General features: G+C 45.8%; 1 protein-coding gene across 1 annotated transcript in view; it reads left to right on the plus strand.

The window, feature by feature from the left end:
• Positions 1 to 16,860, plus strand: part of PATL2 (PAT1 homolog 2) — a 56,601-nt gene that overhangs the window by 21,368 nt on the left and 18,373 nt on the right. The window contains exons 7-12 of the mRNA XM_068266057.1: positions 1,209 to 1,295; positions 7,044 to 7,213; positions 8,123 to 8,194; positions 11,949 to 12,087; positions 14,304 to 14,424; positions 15,232 to 15,329. Coding sequence (XP_068122158.1) covers positions 1,209 to 1,295; positions 7,044 to 7,213; positions 8,123 to 8,194; positions 11,949 to 12,087; positions 14,304 to 14,424; positions 15,232 to 15,329 — 687 coding nt within the window. The remainder of the gene's footprint in view (positions 1 to 1,208; positions 1,296 to 7,043; positions 7,214 to 8,122; positions 8,195 to 11,948; positions 12,088 to 14,303; positions 14,425 to 15,231; positions 15,330 to 16,860) is intronic.

Here is a 16,860-nt window from a genome sequence, read left to right on the forward strand (position 1 = left end):
CTAAGCGCGTCAATCCATGCTGATCGCCGCCGCTTCTCCCCACCCGTCTCAATCTTCCTTCACTGAGGGGCGGGGGAGAAGCGGATATCCGCAGGGGATTGACGTGCATGGAGGCAGAGCTGCAGCTCAAAGCTCTGCCTCCATGAGCAGCAAAATCCACAACCAAGAGTTGTGGATTTTGCAGAGGGGATTTGGAGGTATAAACCCCTCATTTTGCAGCGGGAATGCGGCAGTTTAGCAGGGCTTATAGTGCCTAACATGAATAAAAGGTAAAGTGAATTTAGACTCTCTTCAGAGTCTCTAAAATTAAGGAAATGTGGCAGCCAGCCTCCATAGTCTTCTCACTACAGTTGTCCTTTAACCTCCCTGGTGGTAACCCCGAGCTATGATCGAGTTAGCTGCTGGGAGCTGAGTGCAGAACAATGGTGCTCAGCGGGGGTTTTTACTCACCTTCCAGGTGATCCAAGCGCCGGCAGCCATTCTCCTTTCTTTCCTTTGAGGTTCTGATTCACTGAGATCGTCGTTGGCGACCTCACTACAGGGTTACAGCTCCACCCAGGAGACAGGGAGAAAATTGCAGCGCTGCATTCCGGGGAGGTGAGTAAAGTGCAGAGGCTGCTGCAGGTATTCTGTTGGCATGATTTTTTTGTTTTGTTTTACCCCTGATTTTAGGGTCTGAAATGTGCTGAGAAGACCCAAAAATCCAGAAATAATCATACCGCCAAGGAGGTAACGCATACCTGAAGTGAGAGGGATATGGAGGATGCCATTTTTCCTTTTTTAAACCATGCACATTTCCTGGCTATCCTGCTGATCCTTTGTCTCCAATACTTGAAGCCATAGACCCTGGACAAGCATGCAGATCGGGTGCTCGGACTCAAGTATGACTGGATTTGTTTCATGCTTGTTTCAGGTGTGTGATTTTGACACTATTAATCCATGAAAGATCAGCAGGATACCAGGCAACTGGTATTATTTAAAAGGGAATGGAATGGCAGCCTCCATATACTGTGTGCTTCAGTTAGGACAGGAAGTGGACAGGAAAGTGCCCACTAGTGATACAAAACTTCATCAGGATAGTGTAAAGGGGACACTATATGGAAATTAGGAAATGGCTTCTGTTTTAAGAAAGCTTTATGAAGGCAAAATTGTGCTCATTGTCCTTGTGCTTTTTTTTTAACAAGCTTTATATATTTTTTTTTTTCCAGCAATCTCCATTGGTGCATCACCCCATGCGCCCACCTTTTCCCTTTACACCACCGAGGAGGTCAATTCCGCCATTCACTCCCAATCAGGTAATGGTTATACAATTTGTCTTCTGTAATGAGATGTGATCGAGCCAATCACGTAAAATAAAAATTACATCATGGTGTGGAAACTGAAAAAGCAGCCAAAGTTTGAGGCTAGGTTCAATGGTCAGTTGCTTAATGCGCGCATTATAGGTGTGTGAACTGCAATGGAAACTGGACATAGATGTTAGTGCAAAGCCTGCATGCAATGAGCTGTATGGGCAGTAAGATGACCTTCAGAATTATTCTAAGCAGTGCACCATGCACCAGGCCTCATGCACTACTTGGTTTTAACCCCCTGGTATACTGTCCCCATTGTGTTGAATAATGGTACTCCTAATAGGTCCATGTTCCCTTTCAATTGCACTCCTTTTCAGTTTTTTTTTAGTTTCAAAAGTATTTTATTAGAAAAAGGATCAAATGATTACAGGTTTGCTTTTCCACAGGCCCTTAACATAGGGCGTGGTGTAAATTTAACAATACAGAGTGAAGAAAGTACAGTCCACTTACATCAAATTCAGTTTTTTTTTTAATGCATACCAATGACCTTAATTTACATGGGGGAAAAAAATCTAATTTCGAAATAGTATGCACAATTTTTCTGTGTTGCTATTGACCTGCATTAAACACAAATTGCACATTGGAAATGAAAAAAGCAGACCTGCCATGCAATTTTTTTTTTTTTTTGTTTTTTTTTTACCCCAGAAAAAAAAATTGCAAGATGAAGTGTGATGCCATTACAATACATTACACATGCAATCACTGGTATTGTGAAAACAAAAACAAAAAAAACATGAACTTGTGAGCAGCCCCCTAGTGTAGCATCCCTAGCACTGTCCCATAATAATGCTCAAATTAGTTTCCCTAGAATTCTGCCCCACGGCTCCATGACCTACATGCGCTATGTAGTTGACTCAATCACTGATGTACTTGTTGGGCAGGAGTGTCAGGTCTGTAGAGACCTCTCCACACATTGCCTGCAGCCTCAGAAGATACCTTGCAGCCATTTAACAGCTGGAGGAGGGAAAGCCATGCTGGCCTTAAACTCTGCAGCTCAAGAACAGCTCTCTGCTAGGATAAGCACAAATCCATTATGTCCTCTAAGCCAGGGATGGGAGAGCCCTGGTCCTGCAATCAGGCCCAGATTTACCTCACAGGAGCCTTTAGGCATAGATGTCCTGGCACCCTATAGTTCACACTCCATGAACCTACACCTTGCCAGTGGAATGCCAAGAGCTTGCCTTTGCACAGGGAAGGAGTGAGAGAGGCACTAAGGAAGGGAAGTGAGCCGCCTTTCCATCAGGTGCCTGTAGGCACGTGCCTACATTGCCTTCTGGTAAATCTGGCCCTGCTTGCAATGGTTAAAGATGGTAATCATGCCAATAAGCAAACCTTTTCATCCATATTCTGCTATGATTTTAGATAATTAAGGATGATCAGTGAGATGCAAAGAATTGTCGCTGCAAGATGATGCAAATATATGCAGCTTGAAAATGAACGAGTCATATCTTGCTGTGATGGGGTCTGTACAAAAGCTTTAGGGCTCTTTTCCACTATGAAATGCGATCGCGATTCCGATCGCAGTCGCGTTTCAATTTCCATTATGCGATTGCGATTGAGCTACTATACTCATTATAGTCCAGCTCAATCGCATACAAAACGCGGCAGGACAACTATTGCGCTTTGACCAAAATCGCATCGCAATCGGATCGCACTAATGGAAATTGCTGCTGCAGTTTCCATTAGTTTAATGTACCTTGCGATTTGCGATCAGAAGCAAATCGCAAATCGCAGGCTAGTGGAAAAAGGCCCTTATACAGTTGCATAAATCTGCATCAACCTGAAAGTATATGCATCTCATGCCTCTTCATTAAAACATTAACTTTTACTTAACCACTTTTATAATGGAAACCAATAGTCAGGGCTGGTTTAAGCAACAATGGGGCCCCAGGGCAAAATAAACCTGGGGGTCCCCCCCAACATATACCCCGGAACAAAAATCGGCATTAGGGGACCTTTTTTGCAGCTGGTATAGTCAGGGTGTGAAGTCCCAGGGTGTGAAGTCCCAATCAGTCGGAGCTCCACATTCTGGCTATCCCAGCCTGCATGGGGGACAAGGGGTTAAAAAGTTTCAGGAGGGGGGACCCCACATTTTTTTTTTTTTTTTTTTTTTTAAATTCCCACACTCTAAACATAAAAAAAAAATTGGGAAAATAGAAAAAAAATGCCACGGATCTTCATACAGCCATATTGCGGCTGTATAGCGATCCCTGACCAAAGCGCTGCGGCCCCTGGTAACCCCGTCAGGAAATTAATTGCGCTTTTGTTTGATGCATGTAAAATTACACTACCGTTAGGTTTGCTACTAAAAGTTATTTACCGCATTTAAAAGTATACTTTTTTCCTTCGAAACTTTAAAATCGATTTTCTCAAACTATAAGGTCTTTTTGAAAAATTGTTTTTTCCTCTTATTCCTAATGATCTCCTTAACATATCCTGCAAATTTAGGGGTTCTAGCATTTAAGGTGGATTTGCTATTAACCATTAAAGTCGGCAGGTTTTTAAACGTGTATTTTTTTTCCTTTGAAACCTTAAAATCGATTTTCTGAAAAACTAAGGGCGATTTGAATTTTTTTTCCCTCTTGTAGCCACTGGGGGCCCCTCCAAGCTCTGGGTCCCTGGGGCAGCTGCCTCCTTTGCCTCTATGGTAGCGCCGGCCCTGCCAATAGTCTCCATAAAGAGACAGACTAGAATGTATTACATTATTCAGGATACCCAGTTTCATGTTAAATATACAGGTTTTAGCATAAGAAAAACTTCCTATCTTTCTACATTGATTTATATTCAGGGGTGTAACAATATGGCCTGCAGAGACTGCGACCGCACCCAGGCCCGGCCCTAGACTTTTTGCCGCCTGAGGCAATTTTTAAAGAAATCGCCGCCGCCCCCCCCCCCCCCAAGCCGTTGTTGTGGGGGGCCGCCCGAGCTGGAGGGGATAGCGGGCAGGAAGGGGGTATTGGGCCTAGCGGCGGGGAGGGGGGTCGGACCTCGTTCCAGGCCAGCGTGCGCTCCACTGACGTCACTTCCTGCGGCGTAGCAGGAAGTGACGTCAGTGGAGCGCACGCTGGCCTGGATGGAACGAGGAAGAGGTGAGTAATCCCCGCCCGTTGCCTCTTACGAATAGCTGCAGCCACAGCACGGACCTTTTTAAAGCTGGAGGGGAGCGGAGGACGGGGGACCCAGGCGAGGGAGGGGGGGGTCCGACCCCCCCCTCCCCGCCGCTAGGCCCAATACCCCCTTCCTGCCCGCTATCCCCTCCAGCTCGGGCGGCCCCCCACACACATGGACGGGCGGGTGCCGCCCCCCCAGAAGTGCCGCCTGAGGCAAAAGTTTCACCCCGCCTCATGGGCGGGCCGGCCCTGACCGCACCAGGGCCCTTACTAATCATTTTTATTAGCTTTGCATTTGTGTTAAGCTGGTAATGACCGCCTCGATTTTCATTGCATAGTAGTAATCCTTAAAGGCCACCCGAAGCGAAAGTAAACTAATGAAATAAACGATTGTATCTATCTTCCTTCTCCTAAAAATGACTTAAGATATTCCAGTTTTATTTTGTTTAAATCTACTTTTTAAGTTTTAACTGTATTGTTTTTGCTCAATGACACATTCATTGAAGTATGCCAGAGCTAAAATTTAGGAAATATTGACCTTTTCTTTCCCACTCTCAGAAGCAATTTTCTGCTAGGAAAGTGTTTTATAGTTGGCATTTCTTATCAGCGAGGGTTACACTGTAGTCACTTCCTGTCTGAGTCAGGACCGAGTCAGCCACTTACCTGATATTTAACTCATGTAGGCAGAGAAAGAAAAAGAACACAGCATAGCTATTAGTGTGCTAGGCACTGTACATACACAAGTCTCTCATCATGTCACACGTCACTTCGGGCATCCTTTTATGGTTTCCTTACTCTACATACACCTTTCTGACACTAGCTGTCCGTGGTACGTTGGTGGGATTCAGATTAATAGTGCTTGGAACCCCATGTGAAACTTGTACAGGGGCCCCAAGCTTCTCAGCTACGCCACTATATTGGTTTGTAGCCTTGCCCACTCAGTAATGTTACAGCCTAGGCTCATCTGTCCCAGGGTATTCTGGGAAACCAGGTGTTTCTGCTCACTTTGGAACGCACAACAAAAATTCCACTGATGCACTTAGCCAGAAGTAAAGATCTTGCCTCCTGTGATAAGCTTTGGAATGCAAATGTGAGGAAAGATTTTTACAGTGGTCAAAGTGATGTGTTCTGTTGCTATATAGGGGGTGGAGGGATGACAAATGGGCTCATGACAGAGCAACTTCAATAGGTCGGGGGGGGGGCATTTGATTCGGTCATGCTTTGGCATTGGGGGTTGTTATGGATACAACAGGATGGATTCTTAATGATGCATGAGTAGGATTGGCAGCCCTTGTATGCACATAATGGTTATCCTGTGTAGTATCTTAAAGCAGTATAAAACACTGACATAACATTCAATAAAAACCTGTTTTCCTACTTTTTATATGCCATACAGTTATCATATTTTGCATTTGTGCATAAGCATTATTCATTTAGAAATTACAAGTTTCCAAAAGTACAGTTTTTTTGCTTTGAGAGCTGCCTTTGCATTTTATTCATAACTGGTTTTATTCATCTTGTATTGAAGGCAGAAATGCTTTGTCTGTGTTCAGGAGAGTCAGGAGTGTCAGAATGTGTCACATTCCTCACTTGATACAATTAAACACAAGATAACATTATCTGCACTTAGGATGCATCCAGATTTCTCTGCACTGAATGTTCAAGCTCTGTGTTTAACTAATTGAATGCTGTTCTAGTAAAAAAAAATGGTGGTACTATATAATATGCTGTAAATAATTGTTTAGAGCAAAGAAATGCTGGGTTTCATTCCGCTTTAAGTGCTCTTTGTTTTCTTGTTCACATCCGGTCTGAGCTTCTTTCCTTAGGCCACATACACACATCAGACCATAGTCTTTTGAAAATGAAAGATCACAGACCAATCTTACCACCCTTCATGTAGTATGAGAACTATGCCTACACAGTCTATTCTATGGAGCTGAACTCCCCATCAGAAAAAAAATCTTTGCAAGATGCTGCACACACGGATTTGTACAGACACAAAAGATCAGTATCTGCAAAAGATCTGTTCCTGCCAAGAATCCATTCCTGCAAATTGCAATATCTATGAGATCTGCAGATCATCATACACACATGATTTAACTGACATTCATCTGCAGATCAGATCCACCAGGATGGATTTTCAGATCTGCGAATGATTGCTTGATCTGCAGATGAATGTCAGTTAAATCATGTGTGTATGATGATCTGCAGATCTCATAGATATTGCAATTTGCAGGAATGGATTTTTGTCAGGAAAAGATCTTTTGCAGATACTGATCTTGTGTGTGTGCAGCATCTTGCAAAGATTTTTTTCTGATGTGGAGTTAAGCTCCATAGAAAAGACTGTGTAGAGTATGGCTCTCATTCTACATGAAGGGTGGTAAGATTGGTCTGTGATCTTTCATTTTCCAAAGACCATAGTCTGATGTGTGTATGAGCCTTTAGTCTCTGCAGAATCTAAAACATACTGCTGGTGGCAATGATGGCTAAAGCCTACTAACTTGGCAAGGCAACTTGATCAGGCCAATGTCCCCCTCCTCTTGCTGGTCTCTAATTTAACTCTGAATTTTGTTCTTTCTTACAGTCTCCAGGCTTTGTGCCCCAGATGCCCTTCAGGCCGATGTCTCCCAATATCAGCACTCCTGTGAGACCGATGACCCCCAAGATGGTCCGGATGCAGTTTGGTCCGATGTCACCCAGTCCCAGCATGTCTCCTTACTATAGTCCTCTAGGCAACTCTCTGCAGAGATTTAAGTAGGTGATCTTGAGTCATTTAACTGCCAACACACAGCCCGACATCCACCAGTTATGTTGCTGGAATAAATGAAATTGTTAGGTATTATGGATGTTAATGCCAGTACTCCTGATGTTTAAAAGTGACCATTGTCAAAGGAAACTGTAAATTGTGCCCAACACCCCATAATTCTGTTTGACAGCGCAGAGACCAGGACTACCATAAGAATCCATCAGACCTGAGCCCACTAGAGCACTTTCAGCTGCGCTTTGAGAACGTCAGTGACACTGAAAAGTGATACGCTGATGAAAGTAAAGGGGTAACTCTAACCCACGATTGTGATTATGGCCAAAATGCAATTGCATTTTGGAGCCCTGTAAAATTGCTTTTGAATGGTTTTCCAATTAGCATTTTTGCAGCGACTTTGTGGGCGATTTTGGACTAGTTTCAATTTTAATTTTTTTAACTACTTGCTGGGTCTCTTGAGGTCCATCTTTCATTGTGTAGCTCCGCCACCAGCACAAGAGGTTATCCGCACTTCTCGCATTTGATATAGAAGCTACTATGACCTTTTGTGCAAGGGGGCAGGGCTAAGACCGGAAGACAGCAGAAAATGACAACTGGAGACTAGATTTTGCACAAAAAACACCCCAGTATTTGGAAGCACTGTACAATTACAGGAGAACACGCTGCACCAAGCATTTGCAAGCTTGTCAGTGGGCCCCCAGACCTAAGTCTTGTGCACCCCCATTCAAGGTACACCTCTGAATCACTCTTGAGCTCCAATGTGAGTTAATATGTAGTGCCTTTCCTATGTGGGCCCAATATATTAGCACCACTGGCCAGAATTGCATTTGATATTGGTCCGATTTCATGCTGCATACAATTTAGATTTTCTTTTTCATGTAATTTATTTTCCCTTCTCTCAGGTTTCCTGGACACGTAACACAACTGCATCCTCAGCACCGCAGAATTCTTAGTCAGCGACAGCGTACACAGAGGTGAGCCTGTTGTTTGGTTTAATGAGCTGTGAGGATATCTCCCTGATCACTGAATACTTCACCCCATTGATTTCTGAATGTAAAAGTGAACTTAACTTTGCAAATGTTAAATTGCGTCCTATCAGTCCTTTGTTGGGTAAGTGATCATTCTGGCTTTTAACAAAAGTAGTTACCATATTTTTATAAAGCTGGGGAAGCTCTGAAGGCAAGTTGTATATATTTTATGGAGCAGGCTAGAGGTAGGGTCAGGGGAGTTAAACCGTTAAATCAGGTTGGTGGGTCCAGTACTAGGGATGGTCTATGAGATGCAAACAATTCTGAGATCCTGCAGGATTATGCAAATTAGTGCTGGTTCGCACTTAGCACTTTGCTGATCAGCAAAGCGCTGCTGCCAATTTATCCCTATGGATACATTCACACTGCAGTGTTTGTGATCTAGAGCAATTGCAAACGTGGTGCATGTAGCGTCTTTGGGGCAATTGTGCCGTGATTCTCTTTTGAATGAATGGCAATAACAAGTGCAAATCTTACTGAATCGTGAGTTTGTCAGCCGAAACACTATTGCAGATCGACTGCGATCGCGGGGCAAGCAGCAGGCAAGCGCCCAATCTGAACTGGACTTAACTTATGCAGCTTAATTATTGCGTAATTTACTTGGTTCTGGATCAACCCAGAATTATTTGCGACTCATTGACCATCCATATCCTGATCCACAGTCAGCTGTAATGAAATACAAGAGGGGACACAGAGAGCCAATATAGTGTGGTAAGTACTGGTAATCAAATGAAATGATGAAAGGTAAGTATAGCTATGCTCACAAACCAGGGTAACCACTGTAAAAGCAGGTGGGGAGATTAGACCTGTCCTCACTCAGGATTAAGTCTCTGTAGATCAAAAAAGGTGTTGGCACCCTTCCACCATCAAGGGTGGATTCCGATACTGAAAAAGGAAAATAAAGGCACCAAAAGAATAAAAATCAATACATATATTTAAAATAGGTGGTGGTGGGCTTGCCACATCAAAGTAGACACAAGATATTGTCCATTTCGAGAAAAAAAAATTCATACTCCAAAAGTTCCCGTGCAACATGTTTCACAGGTATGACCCTACTTCATCAGGCAATATAGATGGAGCATATAACTGTGGGGTCAGAGACAGGTGGCTAAGTGAGACTAGCATAACTTGTAAAAAGCATAATTGGGTAACCAAAATGCATTCAAAGGTCTGACAGTGTAGAAGTGTGAACGATAGAGGGGTGTAGATTACTATATGACATAACACAGTGAAAGGCTGTTGAGTGCCTGGTTAAAAAGCAAGGGGGACTATATGGAACAAATATCATAAATAAGTGAAGTAAGGTAAAGGTATAGGGCTATACAATGGCTGTCTACTCCAGTGAATAAAAGGATTAGGACAAAAATGATCAAGCAGAGGGGAGGGCTGCAGAAGAATGTGATAAGAGGGGGGAAGTAAGGAATACAAAGCAGCCAATCCGAAAAACAGGCAAACAAAAGTGCAAATGAGACAAAAAAGGGGGGGGGGGGCGGGGGGTTGGTTGGAGGGAACGTGCCTGTAGCAGTTCTTAACCATACCCTTGGGTAATCAAGACCTGCTACGGGTAAGGCCCCTTTTGTCTTGTTCTCACTTCTATTGTTTTGTTTACCTGATTGACTTTGTATTCCTTACTCCGCTTCTTATCACATTCATCTGCAGCCCTCCCCTTTGCTTGATAATTTTTGTCCTAATCCTCATTTATTCACTGGAGTAGGCATGTTCGTGGGAGCACAGGCTATTGTGGGTTTCCAGCCCCTATGATCAGTTTGTGGTAGTTCAATAATGTGGCGTGACCATACCAGGCGGATGAGGATGTTGCGGCAAGGTTCCTAGCAGAAGCGGCAGAAGATGGGGTGTGCTGCTTGTAAGTCAGTAAACGATTTTATTGGTTTATCTATTCAGTGCACTACTAGGACCAGCAGACCTGTCTCCTACAGTTAACTTGTGCACTGGACACACAGAACAGCAATACAATAGCAAGAAAAACAATGTACCAACCCTAAGAAGGGCTTAGCTGTTCAGGAAACACTGGTAGTAGTGATGGGCGAACATCCAGATGTTCGGGGTGGCTCGGCCGAACATGCCCCCGATGTTCGGCCGAACCCAACCCAAACATGTCCCTTTGGGGCCCCTATAGGGTCCCAGCATAAAGGGAGAGCATGCCCCGAGCGCTGGGGGGTGTCAGAAATGCCCCCCACCCCTCCCCGCTAAGCTCTCCCTTTTTCCAGTACCCTATAACGTTAAATTTAAGCCCCCCAAAAGTACCTGAGGAGGAGGGCAGGAAGCGGGCAGCCGGAGATGCTAGGCGCTAGTACCATCTGGTACTTCCGCCCTATCTTGACGCACTTCCTGTTTACATTTGAAGTCGCGTCAAGAGTGCAGAAGTACCGCGATGAAACGAACGAGGGTACGCGTCATCTACATGATGACACGTACCCTCGTACGCATCATCGCGGTACTTCTGCGCGACTTCAAATGTAAACAGGAAGTGCGTCAAGATAGGGCGGAAGTACCAGATGGTACTAGCGCCTAGCATCTCCGGCTGCCCGCTTCCTGCCCTCCTCCTCAGGTACTTTTGGGGGGCTTAAATTTAACGTTATAGGGTACTGGCAAAAGGGAGAGCTTAGCGGGGAGGGGTGGGGGCATTTCCGACCAACCCCCCCGCCCTCAGGGCATGCTCTCCCTTTATGCTGGGACCCTATAGGGGGCTATGTTCGGCCGGACACGGCTGTGTTCGGCCGAACAAAGAAGGCACGTTCGGGTTCGGGCAGTGTGGCCGAGCACCCTCCCGAGCACCATGAGGTGTTCGGGGGGTGCCGAACCGAACCCGCACAGGCCAAAATCCGGGCGAACCCGAACAGTGGCGAACACTGTTCGCCCATCACTAACTGGTAGCAGCAAGAAGCTGCACTGGGGACACAGAACAGAGGCCTAACTAACACTATGCCTGTCTGCAGTACTCTCCCTGATCTGCCTAGCACAGAAGCCAGACTGCAAAATGGCTGCTGTGCTGACTTTGATAGGTGGGGGTAGTCCAGGTGGGAGGGATAGCTGATAGGCTGCCATTTGTCTGCTGACTCTGGGATGAGGAGTACATTTTTGGCTCCATTGTAATGTACTGTATAGGGGACGGGGTTGAACACGCCATATGTTCATGAAATGATGCAAACAGCGGATGTTTGCTGGGAACTGTCTGCTGGCAAACCGTTCAGGCCATCTCTAGATGAGTGACAACCCTCCACAACTTTCTACATAAGAACTCAGCCAAGTTCTGTTTTGAATGCTTCAGAATGTTGCTCCATGTTCATATGCTCATACCTTGTTGATCATCCCCAGTGCTTTAGAAGCAATTGCATAGTATATGCCGTGAGTTGCCTGAGAAGCCCTCTCCAGCAGCCTTATAGAAGTCATGCTCTTTGTTTCAGAGCACTTGCTACTTCTCTCTTCATGCAAGGTCTTTCACTAAGTAGTGATGTTTGTAGCAGAGATTGCTGTTGCCCTGTTTATAGTGCAAGAAAAAAAAAGTTTGACCAACCCTGTAAAAAAAAGTCAGAAAGGGGGAGCTTTTCAGAACTTGAAAGGGTCTCTCAAACTACCTTGTATTTTTTGAGTAGGGTGTTTGTTTTGTTTGTTTTTTAATCCCTAAATATGGTTTGACCAGGAAAATCTAGAATTTAAAAAAAATCCTTTTCTCTTCTAGCTCTAGCCGTAAGCAGTGGGATAGCAGACCTGACCCCTATGCCAGCTTGATGTCACAGAAAGAAAAGGAGTGGGTGATCAAACTTCAAATGATCCAGCTACAAAGTGAAAACCCACATCTGGATGATTATTACTACCAGGTACCGGAAGCTGAAGTTAAAGGCTGAGCCTACCCAAAACTGATGACCTGACTTAGAGGTGGGGAGCTAATGCTATGCCCAGTGTAGATTCACCAGCATTCCCTCATCTGTGATCAACAGTAACTGAAGGCTCATACACACATCCAACAAATCCGCGCCGATTGTTGTCTAAATTTGGTCTGGACGACAATCAGGCGTGCGCATGGCAAACGACTAGATGAGTGACTAACAGGTGGTTTGCCCGACCCGTCCGGCGGATCAACTCACATGACCGTTGTGCAGTTGGCCACTTGTGTACGTCGTCTGTAAGACATACGTGTTTTGAATGTGGCCATGTAGTGCAGTCCTTCATTTCACTTGCGCACGCAGCAAGTCATGGGGTCAATCATGTCAGGGAGTTGCTTGTGCACTTTGGTGGACTTGTGTACTCTTCTTAACACATCCTGTGGAATGCATTAGCCGCTTTAATTCTTTCCAATCACTTACATTCTAAAAGGGATGTGGTAGGACAGCTTGCTCTGCTGGAACACATGTTCTCTTGTAATTGCTGCGGTTCAGCTGGTTCTAGTGATTATGGGAAAATGGGTGGGTGAGCGATTGATATTATTGGCGACAGACAATTATTGCGCTCCACTCATTTGAATGCCTGGGCTGTGAGTTGCAGTGCCTCTCTGCAGAAGCATGCATGCAGGTACAAAGGTCTGTACATTAACATTCCTGCAGCATGTTGTTGAAATGCACAACTTGCTGGTTATTGGGAGGTTTTGTTCTTGTAGTAACTACAGGTGGGGGTGGGGAGAGAGGTGCAAGTATCCATCTCCATTTTTGTCATAAATTAAAGTGACTAAAGCAACTGCGCAGTGTAAAATAGAACTATTACCTGAATAGAAGAAAGGTAAAAAGTTTGACTTGCCGGGTTTCCTGTAATGCAATCCCCAATCCCCGTGTGTTTCTGACTTCCGGCATATAGCCGCATCCCTTTCAGACAAGTGCCATGGCACTCACATTATCAGAGATGGAGAATACCACAGAAGCACCACAGCACCTCTGAAAGGGGTGGGGCTACATTCTGGAAGTAGGAAGTGGAGCACACACAGGGATCGCATTACAGAAAACTGACCCGGCAAGTCATAACTTTTCCCTGGAAAAGGTACTGTAATGGTGGTTGCTTTCCCACAATATATAGTTGCTTTAAAGAGGAACTTTATTGGCTGATATTGTAATGAAACTCATCCCACAGTGTGATGTCATGAACATGGTTCTGAAAGTTTGCGGTCTGAACCTTGTTGCATTGTGGGAAATAAAGGCCTTTTTTTGCAACTGCCAAGCAATCAGCAGCTCCCTGTGTGCATAGAACTCTCAGAAAGGAGCATTGTGCACAAATCACCTGGCAGGACGAAGATGTCACTATCAGGGAGAGGAAACATTTTACAATGGGCAAACGCTGACTAACTCTATAAATATTGTAATCAATTTTATTCATCATTACTTTCACTCAGGGCCGCCATCAGAAATTTTGGGGCCCCTCACACATTATCAGGCGTGGGCCCCCCCTCCCCGGGCCTACCCACTGGTTGCTGAGCCCGCTCACTAGCCACCCCACACCTGTATATGTGCACGAAGTGCGCTGCATGGCTCCGACATTGAAAAAAGTGGCATGCACAGTGTGATGTGGCAAAAAGTGGAGGTAAAGGTAGCCAAGTATAGGTGGTGCCCCAGTATAGGTAGCTTAGGTGGTTCCAGCCCCAATATAGGTAGCCAGGTAAAGGTGGTGGCCCAGTATAGAAAGTCCGCTGTAGCAGGCTCACTCATCTGTTCCCCACGTTCAAGAGCTGATGTCTTTCTTCTCTCAGTGCTGGAACGCGGTTTGCTGGGTAGTGAGCCACAGGCCCACAGCCAGCACATGCGGCCCTTCCAGCGTTTTTAGAGGCCCAGGGCCCCCAGAAACTCTGGGCCCCTCACTGAAGGGTCAGTTGTGCCCCCCTTCCCCGATGGCTGCCCTGCTTTCATAGCGGAAACATGACATGCATGCTGAAACGGCTGATACAGTCAGCAACTCGAGAAAATGGTGTAGAGGTCAAGAGCTGAGAGATTTGGGTGTTACCCGCATATAGTTGATACTGGAAACCAAAACGGCTGCCACCCATGAAGTGTCAAACAGACTTTGAAATGTTACTTTTTGTTTGAAATGGTCATTAATGCTTGTGTGTGTGCAGACGTACTATGAGAAGCTGGAGCGGCGGTTAGATGAGGAAGAACTTCTGGGAGAACGTAAGAAGAAGGAACCCCCGAAGCTGGTCACCCCTTATATCCAGAAAGCGGAGACTTATGAATCTGGTACGACACAAGCTTCTCCTAACTCCAGGCTAAGCTCAGGTTTATATTATTGAGCCTGTCTAAATGAGTCCTGTCAGAGCACTGGTCACTCCATGTGGGGAAGCAGCTGTCTAATGTAATCCATAATGCAAACTGTCAGCTCTTAAAGGGTTTCATTGCAGCATGCAGCTCTGCTGTAGCTAATAACCTCTGCACCAGTGAGCCAGATTCAGGCTGGTTTTATATAAAGGGGGCCCTTTGGAAGCAACAAATGGGTGCCATTATTAACAGCTGAATTGGTTGGAATGTCCTCCAAATGACACGGGTAGTAATGTCCCTCAAATAGCTTCATGGCGTAGAACAGTGATCTGCAAACTTGGCTCTCCAGCTGTTAAGGAACTACAGGTCCCACAATGCATTTGCATTTATGTATCATGACTGGCTGTCAGACTCCTGCAATGCATTGTGGGACTTGTAGTTCCTTAAAAGCTGGAGAGCCAAGATTGCCTATCACTGGTGCAGAACATGCAGAGATTGATTAAAATCAAGATTTAATGGGGCCCTAGGCAAGGTAGTAGACTTGGGGGCCTTTTGTGATCCTATTGGTAAACTGATGTGGCGAAAAGGTGAAAGTGGTAGGTAGGCCCGTTGATGCCCACTGGGCCCCAAGCACCTGCCTAGGTTACCTGGTAGGTGATCCTGCTCTGGGAACATGGGCATTGAAGCTGGTTCCGTCTTTAAAAAATAAATTAAAAGGTGATTTTTGTTATCCATCCCTCGCTCCACTCTTAACGTTTTTTGTTTGTTTTTTTTTTTGCCCCCCCCCAGTGGTTCATATTGAGGGTTCACTTGGACAAGTGGCAGTGTCCACCTGTTACAGCCCCAGAAGAGCAATCGATGCCATTTCCTATGTAATGCCAGATGAGGTAAGTGGAATGATTTACAAATACTCTTATTTTAAAATCTAAAACTAAATCTGATATCCTTCTGAATTCAGCCTTAGGGCTGGTTCAGACGGACGTCTGGGGGCGTTGCGGCGGCTGCGCGGTCAGGCTTTCAGTAGCCTTCGGTCGCGTTCCGATGCGTCGCGTTTTTTTTTCCCCTAGGGGAACATTAGCCGTCGCGGTTGGCCGCTCCCTGGAAGCTACATGTCGCTTCCAGGGGCAGCTCGAACGTGAACGAAAATCGGGACCCGAACGCCGCGTTCGGGTAAAAGCGTGCAAAAGCTCAGACTAAACGCTTTCATTCACTTGAATGGGAGCGTTTACCGCGACGTTCCGAACCCTTGCGGTAAACGCTCCGCAAGCGTCCGTCTGAACCAGCCCTTAACTAGGCTGCAAAGACGCATGTAACATACCAGATTCAGGTTTTTATTTTTATTTGTATATAAAAATATTTAGCGTGCAGTTAAAGCGGGTTGATTTTACTAAAGTTGAACATAATTGATCCAGTAAACCTGGACTGGAATTTGTAAGCCAGTTCAGTGTAAAGCCTCGTACATACGAAGAATGTTAGGGCTTGGTACCCGATCCCCAGTGCTGCTTCTCCCATGAAGCAAGGTGAAACATTGGCCTCAGGTGCAGAAATTAGAGGTGGCATGTTTGTACTGTGTTTACACTTACAGCATGCAGTCAGAGTAGGAGGAGAGCGAGGTGAAGAGGTCATCACTGGGGAAAAGCAGCTTGTTGTGCTGTGTAAGGAGTCTGACAGTGAGTGAGGGGGGAGCAGGAGAACAGTGTTTAATTTGACTTGGACAGAGGAATGGAGGACAGCTAGTTTGCAGCACTAGCAGGTAGAACTTTAACTACTTTTGCCTTTTGGACATTGCTATTACATCCAAAAGGCTGCATCTGCATTGCTGCGCGCTGCCGCACGCCCCCGTGCTGCCGCTCGTTAGCCCGGTAATCAATGAATGGGAACACAGTTCCCATTCATTGATCAAAGTTCCCATTACAAAGACCGACGGGCTTCTTTTAGAAGCTCCAATCTTTCTTTCACAGGGCCGGTTCACACGGACGGCAGGCGGCGTTGGGGCGGCCAGGAAGTCGCGTCGTCCTGTGACGTCCCGTTCGGTGGCGGCGGTACAGAGATCGTCGCGATCGGCGTTTCTCTCACCCCGCAGGGGGACATGAAGCCGCGCCGGCTAGCCGTCCCTGGACGTTGCATGCGGCTTCTAGGGACGGCCGAAACGATGCGTTAAATCGGGATCAGAACGCCGCGTTTATGCAATCGACGGTAATCGACAGTAACCGCGCAATGCTAAACGCTCCTATTCACTTGAATGGGAGAGTTTAGCCGATGGGTCCCGAACGCTTGACGGTAGACGCCGCCAAGCGTCCGTGTGAACCGGCCCTAAAGAAAAAGAGAGCTCGTTTACAGAAATACATTTTTTTGACTGTGGTCATCTTGTGGCCAAATAGTAAACCACTTTACCCCCCAGTGCTAAATTTCTCCGTC

The sequence above is a fragment of the Hyperolius riggenbachi genome, chromosome 2 (assembly GCF_040937935.1).
Source record: "Hyperolius riggenbachi isolate aHypRig1 chromosome 2, aHypRig1.pri, whole genome shotgun sequence".
In the NCBI taxonomy this organism is placed as follows: Eukaryota; Metazoa; Chordata; class Amphibia; order Anura; family Hyperoliidae; genus Hyperolius; species Hyperolius riggenbachi.